Genomic DNA, 14,452 nt, shown 5'->3' with positions numbered 1-14,452 from the left:
TGTTTTTGGGTTGTTTGTGTTGCCCGGCGTTGAGGTGTGCAGGAGAGGAGGCATGATTACAGCAATCACAGCAATCACTGTCCTTTGTTCGAGTCACGTTTCTCGGAGTAACCTCTCACATTAATTAGCTCTTTCGAATCTGTTGCGAACGCACAAAACACTAACAAAACACACACAGAAACACAATCTCGTCTGGAGCGCCGGTGGCCCGGTCTCCCTGCCGCAAAATGGCGTTGCTGGCAGGATTTTGGGACTAATTAGGGGTTTTTCTTTTTGAAATAAAGGTAAGTTGGTTGTTCCGATCGCTTCCAAGTTGTCATGGAGATCGCAATTAGTAAAGGGTGAATGTGTGGAGTGACCCGGGGCGAATCGGGCTGGCATGGAAACAAAAGCATTTGACCTTACAAGATTTTAGATGGTGTTAGAGTGTTGTTTTTAGTTAGCAACATCGCCAGTTTCCTTTGTTTTCATGGGAAGGTTAGATGACTTGGTGAATTTAAATGAGTTGTAGGTCTCATGTAGTTGGAATAGTGGCACGGATTCGGTGCAGGTAATGTCCAGAGCAGCTTAAACACAGACCGAGGACACTCTAATGCAGCCAAAACTTTATTAACGACACAGATGGTATTTGTTTTATTTCTGCGATGTCTTCACAGAGCTTTAAGAGTGAAAATGAAACTTTGGACAGCTGACTTGTTTACATGTGTTGTATGTAGTAGCTGTGTGTTTCTCATCTATTTACAGGCCTCAAACATAAATAATACTGCCTTTAGAAACAGAGGCTGAAACACCTAATGTCTCTGTGACTGTGTTTTGAAGCTGCTGCTATAACAAAGGCTATTTTTAGGTAGGCATTTTAATCTCTGGTAGTACTTCTATTCAACTGGGGATAATAGAGCATCATGGGATACTTAATTATGTATAAAGTCACAACCTAAATTGTGTAAATAAAGTCATTAAAAAAAGAAAAGATCGGTATCGGGTCTGATGTTTCTTATAAACTTCTTCAGTCTTTTAAATTATTGCGGTTGACTGATTTATAGCTAAACATATGAGCAATAGTTTCCACACTTTTGTCATGCTTTTATTTAATTAATAAAGTGATCTGTCCCTTAGCGACGGTCAAAAATACTGCCCCAAAAAACAGCACTCCCCCTGCTGATATTTACCACCGACTACACGTCCACATGTGCACAACTGTGTGAAATAACGCCACGCTCTCTCTTCTTTCTCCCTCTCTCCATCTTTCTCTCCCCGTTCAATCTCTACCCTCTCCCTTTCTGTAATTCACTCGCTTCCATCTTCTCTTCCACACTTAACCTCTTGCGTGCTCTCTCTCTCTTTCAATCTCAGTCCCCCTTTCTCTCAATCTATATTCCTCTCCTTCTCTCTCCATCCCTCTGTCCATCCTTCTGCCAATGTGGATCACTGCGCTCTGTTTACTCTTTCTATCTCCTTCATATCCTCTCTCTAAATCCATACCTTCTTCTCCTTCTCCGCTCGTTCCTCTTGGAAACCTGCACCCGATAATCTCTCTAGCTCTCTTTCTCTCTTTCTCCCGCTCTCTCTCCATCTCATCCATCCCTTTGCCCATGTGCAAGGTTATCTTTTAAGGTTATCTTTCTCCTCTTTCTCTCTGCTTTCCCTTTCCATCCCTCTGCCCATGTCTATATCCTGCACCTTGCTCTCTTACTCTCTCTCTCTCTCCTCTTCTCTCTGTCTTTCATCTCTCTCCATCCCTCTGCCCATGTGAAAAACGCTGTACCTTGGTCTCTCTGGCTCTGTGTTTTGCTAACTTCCTTCTTTCTCTCCCTCTCTACCTCACTCCATCCCTCATCACTTGCCCCTGCCCACTCTCTCTCCCTCTCTTTCCTCTTCCCCCACTCTCTTCGTCCATCCCTCCATCCCTCTGCCCATGTGGAAGGTTATCTTTTAAGGTTATCTTTCTCCGCTTTCCCCCTCCATCTCTCTGTGTGTATATCCTGCCCCTTGGTCTCTCTCTTACTCTCCCTCTCTCCTCTTTCTCTCTGTCTCTCACTTTCTTTTCATCTCTCTCCAACCCTCTGCCCATGTGGAAAGCGCTGCACCTTGGTCTCTCTCTCTGTCTCTCGCTCTCTGTTTTGCTAACTTACTTCTTTTTCTCTCTCTCACCTTCAATCTGTCCCCCTCCATCCCTCATCCCTCGCCCCCCCCTCTCCTTCTACCTCCCTTTTTCACTCACTCTCCCCCCTCCATCCCTGCCCATTCTCTCTCCCTCTCCTCCTTTACCCCTCATCTCTCCATCCATCCCTCTGCCCATGTGGAAGGTTATCTTTTAAGGTTATCTTTCTCCTCTTTCTCTCTGCTTTCCCTTTCCATCCCTTTGCCCATGTCTATATCCTGCACCATGCTCTCTTACTCTCTCTCTCTCCTCTTCTCTGTCTTTCATCTCTCTCCATCCCTCTGCCCATGTGGAAAGCGCTGCACCTTGGTCTCTCTCTTTCTGTCTCTCTCTGTTTTGCTAACTTACTTCTTTCTCTCCCTCTCAACTCCTTCTACCCCCCTCTTTCACTCACTCTCCCTCCATCCCTGCCCCCTCTCTCCCTCCCTCTTCCTCTCCTCCCTCTTCCTCTCCTCCCCCTCTCCTTCCATCCCTCTGCCCATGTGGAAGGTTATCTTTTAAGTTTATCTTCTATCTCCTCTTTCTCTCTGCTTTCCCTCTCCATCCCTCTGCTCATGTCTATATCCTTGGTCTCTCTTTTACTCTCTCTCCTCTTTCTGTCTCTCTCTCTCTCACTTTCTTTTCATCTCTCTCCATCCCTCTGCCCATGTGGAAAGCGCTGCACCTTGGTCTCTCTCTCTGTTTTGCTAACTTACTTGTTTCTCTCTCCCTCAACTTCAATCTGTCCCGCTCCATCCCTCATCCCTCTACCTCCCCTCTTTCACTCACTCTCCCTGCATCCCTCCATCCCTCCATCCCTGCCTCCTGTCCACTCTCTCTCCTTCCTCTCCCCCCTCTCTCCCTCCATCCCTCTGGCCATTCTTTCCGCTTTGGCTCTCCATCTCTCCGTGTGTATATCCTGCACCTTGGTCTCTCTCTCTCCTCTTTCTCTCTGTCTCACTTTCTTTTCATCTCTCTCCATTCCTCTGCCCATGTGGAAAGCGCTGCACCTTGGTTTCTCTCTCTGTTTTGCTAACTTACTTGTTTCTCTCTCCCTCAACTTCGATCTGTCCCGCTCCATCCCTCATCCCTGGACGCTCCCCCCCTCTTTCACTCACTCTCCTTGCATCCCTCCATCCCTGCCCCCTGCTCCCCGTGACTCCCACTCCTCGCCCACACACACACACACACACAGAATCTTGGCACACACACATATGGACGGCTGTGTGAGGCAGCATATGCACACTGTGACGCCCACATGTTCTGCTCTCCTCACCCTCTCCCACTAATGTTTATGCATCACCACAATCAAATCCACACAAACTGCTACGTGGCAATGTGGGATCATTTACCAAACGCAATCTGTCTCTGCGTGGGAGGAAGTATGGAAATAGATGGGGTTTTATTTTTTATTTTATTTATATTTTTAATTTGTGTAAAACAGTGATTGGGCATTTTGGATTCGTTGCTTTTATGTTCTAGAAGTTGCTGATTTCAGATGGAGGGCAGGGGTCTGTGTAACTCTATGTGAGATCGAGTTTTTAAAAGAAATAACCAAAACAAATGAATCACAAACGATTATATTTTGGGGACTGACCAGAGGTGGAAGAAGTACTCAGTTTTGTTACTTCATAAAGCATGCCATGGAAGAGTTTGGGTTCTAGGAGGTTAAGTAAAAGTACAAAGAACACTTAATAAATGCCAAAAAAATACTCACATAAAAGTAAAAGTATCACATGAAAAACTGACTTAAGTAGAAGTATTAAAAATGTACTTAAAGAGCAAAAAGTAAAAGTATTTTGCAAGTATTCCGAAGTGAATTTTGTTCGACAGAAACAACCGAAGCAATTTTTTTTTCTGTTTTTATCTGTATATTTTGCTTGTTCACATTATGAACGTGTTAATAAATAAAAAAAAAAACTTACACTTTTCAGCAAGTCTCAAAACAATAATAAAAACTACTTATACTTTTCAGTCCTTTTCAAAAAAATTGTGGTAGAAAGTACAGATACCTGCACTCAAATGTAATGAAGTAAAAGTAAAAAGTAAAAAAATTTGTCCTTAAGCGCAGTTCGTCTTCTGCTTGTAGTGTTTTTCAGCTGTGAGCAATAATATCTTTGGGGTCCAATAGTAGAACCACTTTTTTAAACTAAAAACTAAAAAATAAAAGTTTAACCTTAGTTAATTTGTGCTGACATAGAAGACGTTGAACTTTGAGTCAGTTTTTGTTTCATGTGGATAAACCCAGAGATTACACAGATATTCACCAAATAGTTAAACAAGAAATTCCACCTGAGAATACTATATATTTTAAAATGGTTGGTGTGTAACTTACAGGTACGCTGGGCTCGGACACTGCGATGCTGTCGGGGTAGACAGTGGCCTTCACGCACTGGTTCAGAGACGCAGCGAAGCGGTACGGCTCGTCTGCGCGCTCGCAACGACTCCTCTGGGAGCAGCTGGACGAGGAAACACAAAGAAGAGGGAGACTGTTAGAAGAAATGGGTCACAAGCAGGTGGCGGACCCTACGCTGAAAAAGTTACGAGTCATGTCTGTGGAGAGAAAGCATGTGTTTAAGATCATTTAGTGTCTTAAACAATGTCCGTAACAGAATAATGACATTTATTTCAGGGTGTTACCTAAAAGTATCAATTATTCTGTGAAAACTTCAAAATTTACTATTCCAGTAGTTTTATATTTGTATATTTTTCTGTGATATGGTCATTTTACTTTGTTGGGTTGATATTAAATATATAGGACCTACTTTTAACCCCATCTCAAGTAAAGAGCACAAAGACGATAGCTCTCTGCATCACGGTCAAAAGTTTTAGTGCAGGCGTTTCAGTGCATTTTCTAATAAAACATACTGGTATTTGATACACATTGCTGTACCTTACAATTACTTGAATTGAATAATGACAAGTTAAACTCCAGATTTTGAGCCAGGATGCTGGTAAATGGTAAATGGCAAAATCCATGAAGTATCAGCTTTATTTTTGACAATTCTTATATATGTTTTGCAGCTGTAAAACCCCTCACCACACACTTTATACACTTTTCTCACACAGGCATCAACATTTTCACACATTTCTCTCTTGTTTAAACTCTCTCAAAGTTCAAACCTTCGTAGGCGCCTTTGTCGGTGCAGAACGTTTCATCGACATTGTGGGTTTTGTCGAGGAGAAAAACTGACAACTGTAGAGCTTTTCCACCTTCAAGGCACTCAAAATGTTTTATATCAAGAAACAACTCACCCGTTTACAGACACATTCACACACCAATGTACGCAGACACTAGGGGTGAGGAGGGTTGAGTGTTTTGCCCAAGGACACAACAACAGCATTCACCTGTGGGAGCTGGAATCGCACCGTAAACCTGTGGGTCAGTGCATCTAAACACACAACCAATGATGTTTTAAGTTGAGCGTGGGATTCGAACCGCCAACCTTGACAACACCAACTGAGCTACTGCTGCGCATAGTTACCACGGTAAAGAGTACCTAGCTGCAGGACTAGCCTAACATGCTAATTACGCTGACACTATAGGGGCGACACTATACCAGCAATTTGTCAGCGGGGAGTCCCACCTACTGTATACTGTTCATGTGCAGTATTATAAGCACAAAATGTACTACTGACTGTACTACTATACGAGAGGAAACCAAAGCAAAACTTGTGAGTGTAATAAACATGGACAAAACCATTAACAGAGCATCAGATTGAACAAACGCTGCGTATGGATAAAACCCATCGGCAATAAAAGCTACATTATGATTATGTTTACAGATGAGAAAGACAAATTGCTAATGTTCTAACAGCAATAACAGATCCATCAAATAACATGGATTAAAACGTCGACAACAGTAAAACAAAACATCAGTCCTGAATTACAACTATAAATAAAACTGCAATGAGAACGAGACCCCACTTACCACGCTCCAGATGGAAAACAATACTGCTGTGTTAAAGTAACTGCACCTAAACCGGGCGATTCAGTTATATCACATCGACCGTCTACCGCCAGTGTCAGTCTACATAAAAGACATGGTTACGAAGTACTTAATGAATATTCTAACACCTTCATTAAGCAGTACTAGACCTGAATCATTCTTAAAGGAGATATATTTGGCTTTTGTCTGTTATGAAGTGGTGGAAGAAGTACTCAGTTTTGTTACTTAGGTAAAAGTACACACACTGGAGTAAAAAAGACTCAAGTAAAAGTACCACATGGAAAAAAAATACCTGTTGTGGTGTACTTAAAGAGTAAAAAGTGAAAGTATTTTGTAGAAAATTTAAGATAAATCTAATAAAGCCCGTGTCAAACTCAAGGCCCGCGGGTCAAATGTGGCCCTCCACATCATTTTATGTGGTCCTTGACGGGGTAAATTAAAAGGTATGATGGTCTTAAAATGTCATTTTACCAGGATATACACAGTTACACAGTCATATTTTACATCTAGGCAAATTCATATGCAATATTTGTAACTTGAATAAGTAATAAATACAGAAACAGTTAATTAACAAGTTAAAAAAGTAGTTAGATTTATTTTACATCTGGCCCTTTGAGAGCAGCCATTTTGCCGATGTGGCTCTCGGTGAAAATGTGTTTGACACCCCTGTAATAAAGCTTCAAAGGTAGTGATTTTGATACAGATTTGTGCTGGATTTTGTTCAACAGAAATAATTAAATCAATCATTTTTGTTTGCTCAAATTATGAACTTGTAAAAAAAATAAACCCTCAAACTTTTCAGCAGGTTTTACACAATAATAAAAAACGTTTACTTTTCAGTTCTGCTAAAAGTACAGGTATCTGCTCTCAAATGTAGAAAAGTGAAAGTAAAATCTCCCCTAAAATGTATACTTAAGTACTTTACTACTTTTACTTTGTTACCTTCCACCATTGTTGTTATATATTTATAATCTATGACACCTATGAATGATAATGTTATATTTTGGACCTTTTAAACCACAAAATTGATGTAAAGCAACAAAAAACAAGCCCCTGATTTCCATGTTGGAAAACTGTCATGCCCAAAGTGGTATCGGGAGCATATTCCCGCATGTCTCTTTACTGTACAATGCTGTAAACATCATCAACAACAAAATAGTACAGTAATAGATCATACTAGCGAGCCACAGATTATTTTTATTTGTCCAAAATGGCTGCAGGATGCTCCCACGTACATCACAAATAAATAAAATAAAACTGTAGAACGGACAATTTAGCCTTACATTTTCCTAAACGATGGTATTTTAAACAACTCTAATTATCATCCAATTAATGCAGCAACTTTTCCTGAGCGTTAACTGACCGGCATCTGCCACCACACAGCGCTACCGTAATTACATCATCCGATCTCGTCCAAACTTTAGCGACAAAACTAGCGCTAATTGCTTACTTATTAGACATTGCATACAGTTAGCTTGTGACGCCCTCCCCTCTTATTAAAAGTCAACCTCGCTCCTCTTCGCTCTCATTAAAACCTGCGTTATTCCCGGTCATTACCCCACAGACCCCGTATCCTTACCCAACCCTGCCCTCACGACGCCCGGCCTAAACCGTCTTGTCCGGTCAGCTCTAATTGGCCGGTCGCTGTCCAAGCTGCTGATTTGCCCTACACAACTACCGCTACTACCCCTACTGTTATCTGTCTGGTGTGTTAGCGGTGTTAGCAAGAGGCTGTTTCATGCTTCCTTAGCGCACGCGGAACTACAAACTACATCCTCATCCTTAGCGCTGGCGGTGTAATTATGCTGTCAGGGGCTGCAGAGAGAATCCGACAGAGTCCTCACGTGAGCGGGCGCGGGCACAGCGGGCGGGTGCGTGCTAGCTAACAGTTGTAGCGCTCCGCTGGGACTGTGCCGGGGAAGTGAAGGAGAGTGCAAGTGGTGCAGTACAGCAGTGGAGAAAAAGGACCTTTGGGAATGAAACAAAACTGAAGATGTTTGACTGGAAAATGTGTCTGGGCAAACTTTGGGAAAATGTAGTTCTGATGAGGTGTTAGTAAAAAGGGGGAATTGTAAAGTCTTGTACAGTATATGTTATTTTAGGATGATATGGTGCACTATAAATCAATGAATAATAAAGGTAAAATGAAAGCAAAGGCATGCACAGAATACGAATACATATATATATAGAGAGAGAGATAGAGCAATAAGTCTTTCTGTATCGGCTATTGGCTTTAAATCTCATAGGTTAATATTTTTGTTTTGATCGATCTGCTGCCTAAAAATACACACAAAGTTTTATATTAACACTTTAATATGAAGAGACAGCTCCACAAAACGTGATTACACAACTTTCTTATAGGTTTGTATAAAAGATGGTAGTAAATTTTAATTGCATAATTTGAAGAAAATAGTCAAAATTTGCCCTAAAATATTGTGAGAATTTATCTGCTATTGGTTGCTCTGTATTCTAAACCAGTGGTCCCCAACCACCGGACAGGAGACCAGCGCCAATCCGTTATGTATGTGTTACCTGGTCGCACAAAAAGAGTAAATAATTTATCAAAGGCCGCATCTTCTCCGACGTAACTTTCGCCTGTCCCTCATGACATGCTAATAAGCTTGTATGTAGATATAGAATGAAAATCCTAATAGGAAATAGTCACAGAAATGTATTTGATACAATGTCAAGTATATTATATTTGTATTAGATCTGCTCTTGTCCTCCACGATGACGTATCACGTATAACACACCAGACACGACACACAAAAGTAGAGCCACAAGCGAAAATGAGCCAAAACCAAAGTCTTTGGAGAGGTTTTTTTGCAAAGGGGAAAAGGCCAACTGAGGAGCCAGAAGAGGAGACTAAGATGTCCAAGAAAAAGAAAGCTAAATGTAACAGACAATACCAGGAGTCCTACTTAAAATATGGGTTTGTTGCTACAGGTGAGTCTGACGCGCCCAGTCCACTTTGTGTAATATGCGGGGAAAAGCTAGCTAACAAGACAGTATGGTGAGTTGTATTTTTTATACTCTTAACTTATTTTAGCCATATTTATCTGCCACGCATAGAAAGAAAGTCTGTGAAAATAACACTTACATTATTCCGGTCCATGGTGCAAAAAAGGTTGGGAATATATTGCTCTAAATATCTATCTAAATATATTGATCCAATTAAGTAAAGGCAAAGATACTGTATACTTTGCATGTTTTGAGTATAATATGGGTGAAATTTTTTGGCAGAAAATACAAACTAAGGAATGCACAAAAAATTGTCCTTTTACAAACACTTTCTGGCTGGGGTTGAAATGTTTGATCCTATCTCGCAATGGCTTGTTACTGTTGAACCAAAATGAGCCACATTACAACCATGTTACAGTTGTTTCCTGTCACCATTTACTCACTCGAAGTTGTATTTGGAGTGATTCATGCGGGTTTGAGCGATCTTTAACCACTCATTTCCAAGACGCCATATTCCCGATCAATTTCTCTTTTTACCGCCACTGTCACATACCCACTGAAGGACTCTTTTTAGACGATTTTACATACATTTCATTAGGATTTGGTTCCGTTGTATGACATTTTGGATATGTTTCTGTCATTATTCTGGCATTTAGCAAATACAAATAATTTTAGTAAACGTAATTGACTTAAACAGGAAAAGTTTAGTTTGATTTGATGTCAGATAGTGAAGAAAAAAAAAAGCGTAAGTGTCTTTTTTAGATACTGTGTGTAAACTTCTGGTTTCAACTGTAATTGACACTAATAATCAGCATATACAGGGATGGTCATATAGAAGTACAGGCTGGTTGTATTGTAAAAGTAAAGTGTAAAGTAAAAGTAGTACAAGTCGCTGATGTTGAGACCATGATAAAAGCATTTCATATCTGTAACTGTCTCAGCGCCGCCATTTAAACCCTTTGTCCTTATTGTATCAGCTCCACTTTGTCTAGACGTTGATGTTCCTCTCTCTGACAAGACGTTACTTCACCCACAAGCACTGAAGAAATGATCGTGCTCCCAGGTACGATGTTTTATGCATGACTTAAAATTACCAAAAAAAAAAAAAAACAACCTTCAAAAGCAGTTATTAATTTTCAAAGAAACCCAGCATTGATTTTACTCAATGTTATTTAACAAAAGTCATTTCGGCGTGGGGTGAAAGAAAGAGAAAGCGAGAGAAAGAGAAAGAGGGAGGGAGAGGTGGTGAGGGGTTGCGCGGTGCTGCTGTTGCCATGGTTTCGGGGAGATGGTCATTATCTTGGTGTAGTTAGGAGCCGAACCATTGGCTTCTCATTAGCTGAAGTGCGGGCCATAGTGCTGACTAGAATGCCGCGTTTTCTACACTTTGCCCCCGAAACCGTCGCCTCCTGTCACTCACACGGCGCCGAATCGAGGAGCAAAAGGTGTTGATATGAAAGGCTGATGAAGTTTTAGATTTAGATTTAAGCCATGCACGTCATCAAAAACATACCTGGAGTTGTGTTTTGTTTCATTCACACATGTTTGAGTAACTCTTTATTATTAGTCTGTTACATCTCCAAAGCTCAAAATGCTCCGTTCTACTTTGTGATGTCACGAAGTGGTAGCTTTCAAGTCAACAGCTAAATTTTACCTTTAGTTCAGTAGAAATTGGAAATTCCATGCTTAAAATCATCCAAATGATTCTAGTGAAGCTGTATGAAGTTTAAAAACACACTGAAACACTTCCTGTATTACCACATGATGACATCACAAGGTGGAACAGAGTGTTTTCAGTGTGAGAGAAGAACTCAGCCTAAATATACAAGGTTTGTGTGTTGAACATGTGTGAATGAAACAGAAAAACACAACTCCAGGTCTGTTTTTGATTATTAAAAATACCTAGAGACACATGTATTCTGAGTGGGGTCACCTCTCCACAGATCTCACTTGTAACTTGGCCTAGTGGTGTCACCTGCTTGTCTCCATGGAAATAGACATATTTCAGGCCATACTTGGAACGTTGCCCTCCTCACACCAGAAAAGTCACATAAAGCGTATTTAAATAGTACTGGGTTTGTTTATTGTTAATAAATATGTTTGTGATGTGACTGGATAAATACGGCTGAGAAATGTGTCTTGATACTGATATAAATTCAAAATTTTAATATTTTGGGTTTTCTTAGATATTTCTTTTGAAAACCAAAACAGAAATACTGACTATTACCCTCATCGAATATAGAATATGAAAACAACTGATCCCAAATCTCAACCCTCACTGTGTCAGAAATCTTCAAAATACTACTACTACTACTACTGCTGCTACTGCTGTTACTGCTGCTACTACTACTGCTGTTATTACTACTACTGCTACTACTGCTACTACTACTGCTGCTATCACTACTACTGCTACTACCCCTGCTACTCCTAATGCTGCTACTACTACTACCACTACTACTACTACTACTGCTGCTACTGCTACTACTACGACTTTTCCTAATGCTGCTACTACTACTATTACTACACCTACTATTACTACAGCTGCTCACTAGCCTCACGCTTCTTGCTTCATTTCCTGTTTTTTCAAAAATTTCACAAAATCTTGGTGAATTTTAATCCCCCAGAGAGAGAGAGGCCAAAACTACAAGATTTGAAAAAGAATCCAGGACTTTAGGAGCTAAAATTATGTAAACTCTGTGGAGGTTTCTATCCGAGTCCTTGTACTGTCAGAGTGGCTGTGTACTCTCTCTATTCCCATATGGACGTGCGGCGGGCTCGTGTTCATTCTTGAGATGCAGTAAGCGGTCGGTTGCTGTTTCACCCTAAGGCGACAGCTCGAGGGTGCTGTAGATGCTGTTAAGCTCTGTCCATGGTGCTGAAAACTCCAGCTTCATCATTATTTCTCAGCGGGATACAAATGCCCTGTCAGTCACCGGGCTTTAGACGCATGTACGGAAATATGAGCTCAGACGGGGAAGGCTACAGCAAAGATTTACGTTACATTTGGTTTGAGATTAGAAAACACAGTGGAAGAATAAAAAACTGCGTTGGAGATTGACACTGCATGATGTGAAATGTAGTTTTTGAGCTTCAAAATCTGTACACATTATTATGAAGATGAAGACTTAATTAAAAAAACGTTAACCAAGGTTACAGTTTCCCACACGGGGCATCAGGAGCAAAAGGTCATTGAAAGGTCAGGTGTTATTTGACAGTGTATTGGGTCATGTGCCACTGAACTCTGCACTGGCCCGAGCTCTACACGGGCAGCACTTGACTGAATAAATTCTTGATCGACTTAAAACATGCCCTTTTCCACCAAGAAAAGCTCTCAAAATTATTTAGGATCATGCACAAAAACTACTGTTACTCTCTCAAAACTCCAGAAAACTCACACTCATACTGACAATAACATAATGAGCCATAATGACCATTGATGGACTAAAGGACTAAAGGAGCACAGCCCTGATACAGAGACATGATGACACTAGACGTGCACCGATACATCCAATATCGGCACTGGTCCAGGAAAATCTGAGACTATTTAATGACTGGTACAGGTCCAGGACGTCTCATTATGTGTAATCCATACAAAGCTGTTGAGTTACTTGTAGGATAAAGCAGAGTTACATCACTGGATTAGTTCTGTCATTACTCAACTGTGTGTTAAGAGAGAAAAAAAAAAGACATTTTTCCTTCACTGATATCAGTTCATTTTGTATATTGGCAGATACTTAAAGCCATTGTATTGATATCGGTATCAGAAGTGAACAAACTGGATCAATGCATGCCCAATAACACCAGCAGAATATTTATTCTAAATATCTGTATCTGATGATATAAAAGTATAAATGTATCAAACAGAATATAGTTAACACTAGGTTTCCTTTAGTCTTTTGTTGCCAGGGCCTTGCACATTGCTCCTCCAGTGGTAAACACAGCATAAGTGTGCATACATTAGCATACTGTTCTCTATAAGTGCACCTCATGTATTTGTCATGTGCAGTGTGCTCCGCTGTGACGTGCAAATACACAACACTGCAATACACTGCCCACACTGGAGCTAACACAGTGAGAATGACCACATCTAAACCTTTTCGAGTCCATAGCTCAAAGTTCACCCCATTAAAGCCTGCGTCTTATTCCCCTGCTCCAGACAGGCAATTACCCAGAAGGCCGTGCGGCACCAAGATCTGAAAGACGGCCAATCAGACGCGAGCACTTCAGCGCGGAGTGGCATGCTCTCATAAGGGAACATAAATAGACCACATTCAAACAGGGATGTGCCATATACGACATAATGTTCCATATAGACTTTACATGTGCAAGCCTTGACAGGAGAGCACTTGAGGGAAGCAACAGAGAGGGATTGAGAGAGAGAGAGAGAGAGAGAGACGGAGGGAAAAAGAAGTAGAGAGAGAGAGAGAAAGAGAGAGGGAGGGAGGGAGGTAGAGAGAGAGAGACATACCACATAATGTACCATACAGACTTTACATGAGCCAACCTTGACAGGGTGCACTTGAGGAAAGACATGCAGAGGGAGGGAGAGAGAGATAGATGGATGGAGAGAGAGAGAGAAAGAGAGAGCAAGAGATGGAGAGAGAGATACGACATAATGCACCACGTAGACTTTACATGAGTCAGCCATGACAGGATGAAAGAACTGATGGAGAGAGAGAGAGGGAGGAAGAGAGAGAGATGGACAGACACTGAGAGAGAGAAAATGAAGGGGAGCCAGATATACAGATAGAGAGATAGATAGACAGAGGGAGAAAGAGAGACAACAGAATGTACCATAAAGTTAAAATTAGAGTTAGATATTGAAAAAGATAGAGATAAATAGAACAATAGATAGACGGATAGAGAGAGAGATAAAGAGAGATACTACACAATGTACCATATATAGACTTTACATTAGCCAGCCTTGACAGACGTGCACTTCTGAACGCGACAAAGAGAGAGATAGATGGATAGAGAGAGAAAAGGAGAGGAAGACTGAGCGATAGAGAGAGAATAGACGCTCCGCCTTGACTTATCTGGCCTAACCACATCTGATGGAAGAACATGCTTTTATCACCTCACCAGTAAAATTCCATCGAGCTTTATTTTTAATGTTACAGAGATCATTGAAAATGCTTTTATTTCATCAGGGCTGGACTATTTCAACAACTCAGAGGGAAAAAAAAAAAAAAAAATCAATGGCATGATTTCATACTGCCCAGACTGTGCGATTTGAACAAAAAGACAAGACTAGCCAACATTAAGCTCCAAATACGCCGCTGAAAAGATATAAAAGGCCTGCTAAATAAAAGGCAAAACGGTTCTTTTCACAATCTGACTGCGTTTTTTTATAGTCAAATGATCAAAAGTTGGATATCGGCTGTGAGATTGATCATATTAT

The 14,452-nt window shown here is 40.9% G+C and overlaps 1 protein-coding gene across 1 annotated transcript in view; it reads right to left on the bottom strand.

Moving 5' to 3' along the window:
• plxna2 (plexin A2) overlaps positions 1–14,452 on the bottom strand; it is a 418,092-nt gene that overhangs the window by 151,042 nt on the left and 252,598 nt on the right. Inside the window, exon 7 of the mRNA XM_055223276.1 lies at positions 4,476–4,599. Coding sequence (XP_055079251.1) covers positions 4,476–4,599 — 124 coding nt within the window. The remainder of the gene's footprint in view (positions 1–4,475; positions 4,600–14,452) is intronic.

This window comes from Periophthalmus magnuspinnatus, chromosome 7, assembly GCF_009829125.3.
Source record: "Periophthalmus magnuspinnatus isolate fPerMag1 chromosome 7, fPerMag1.2.pri, whole genome shotgun sequence".
Lineage (NCBI taxonomy): Eukaryota > Metazoa > Chordata > Actinopteri > Gobiiformes > Gobiidae > Periophthalmus > Periophthalmus magnuspinnatus.
Note: the sequence above shows the minus strand (reverse complement) of the source record. Positions and strands in the feature narration are given on the sequence as shown.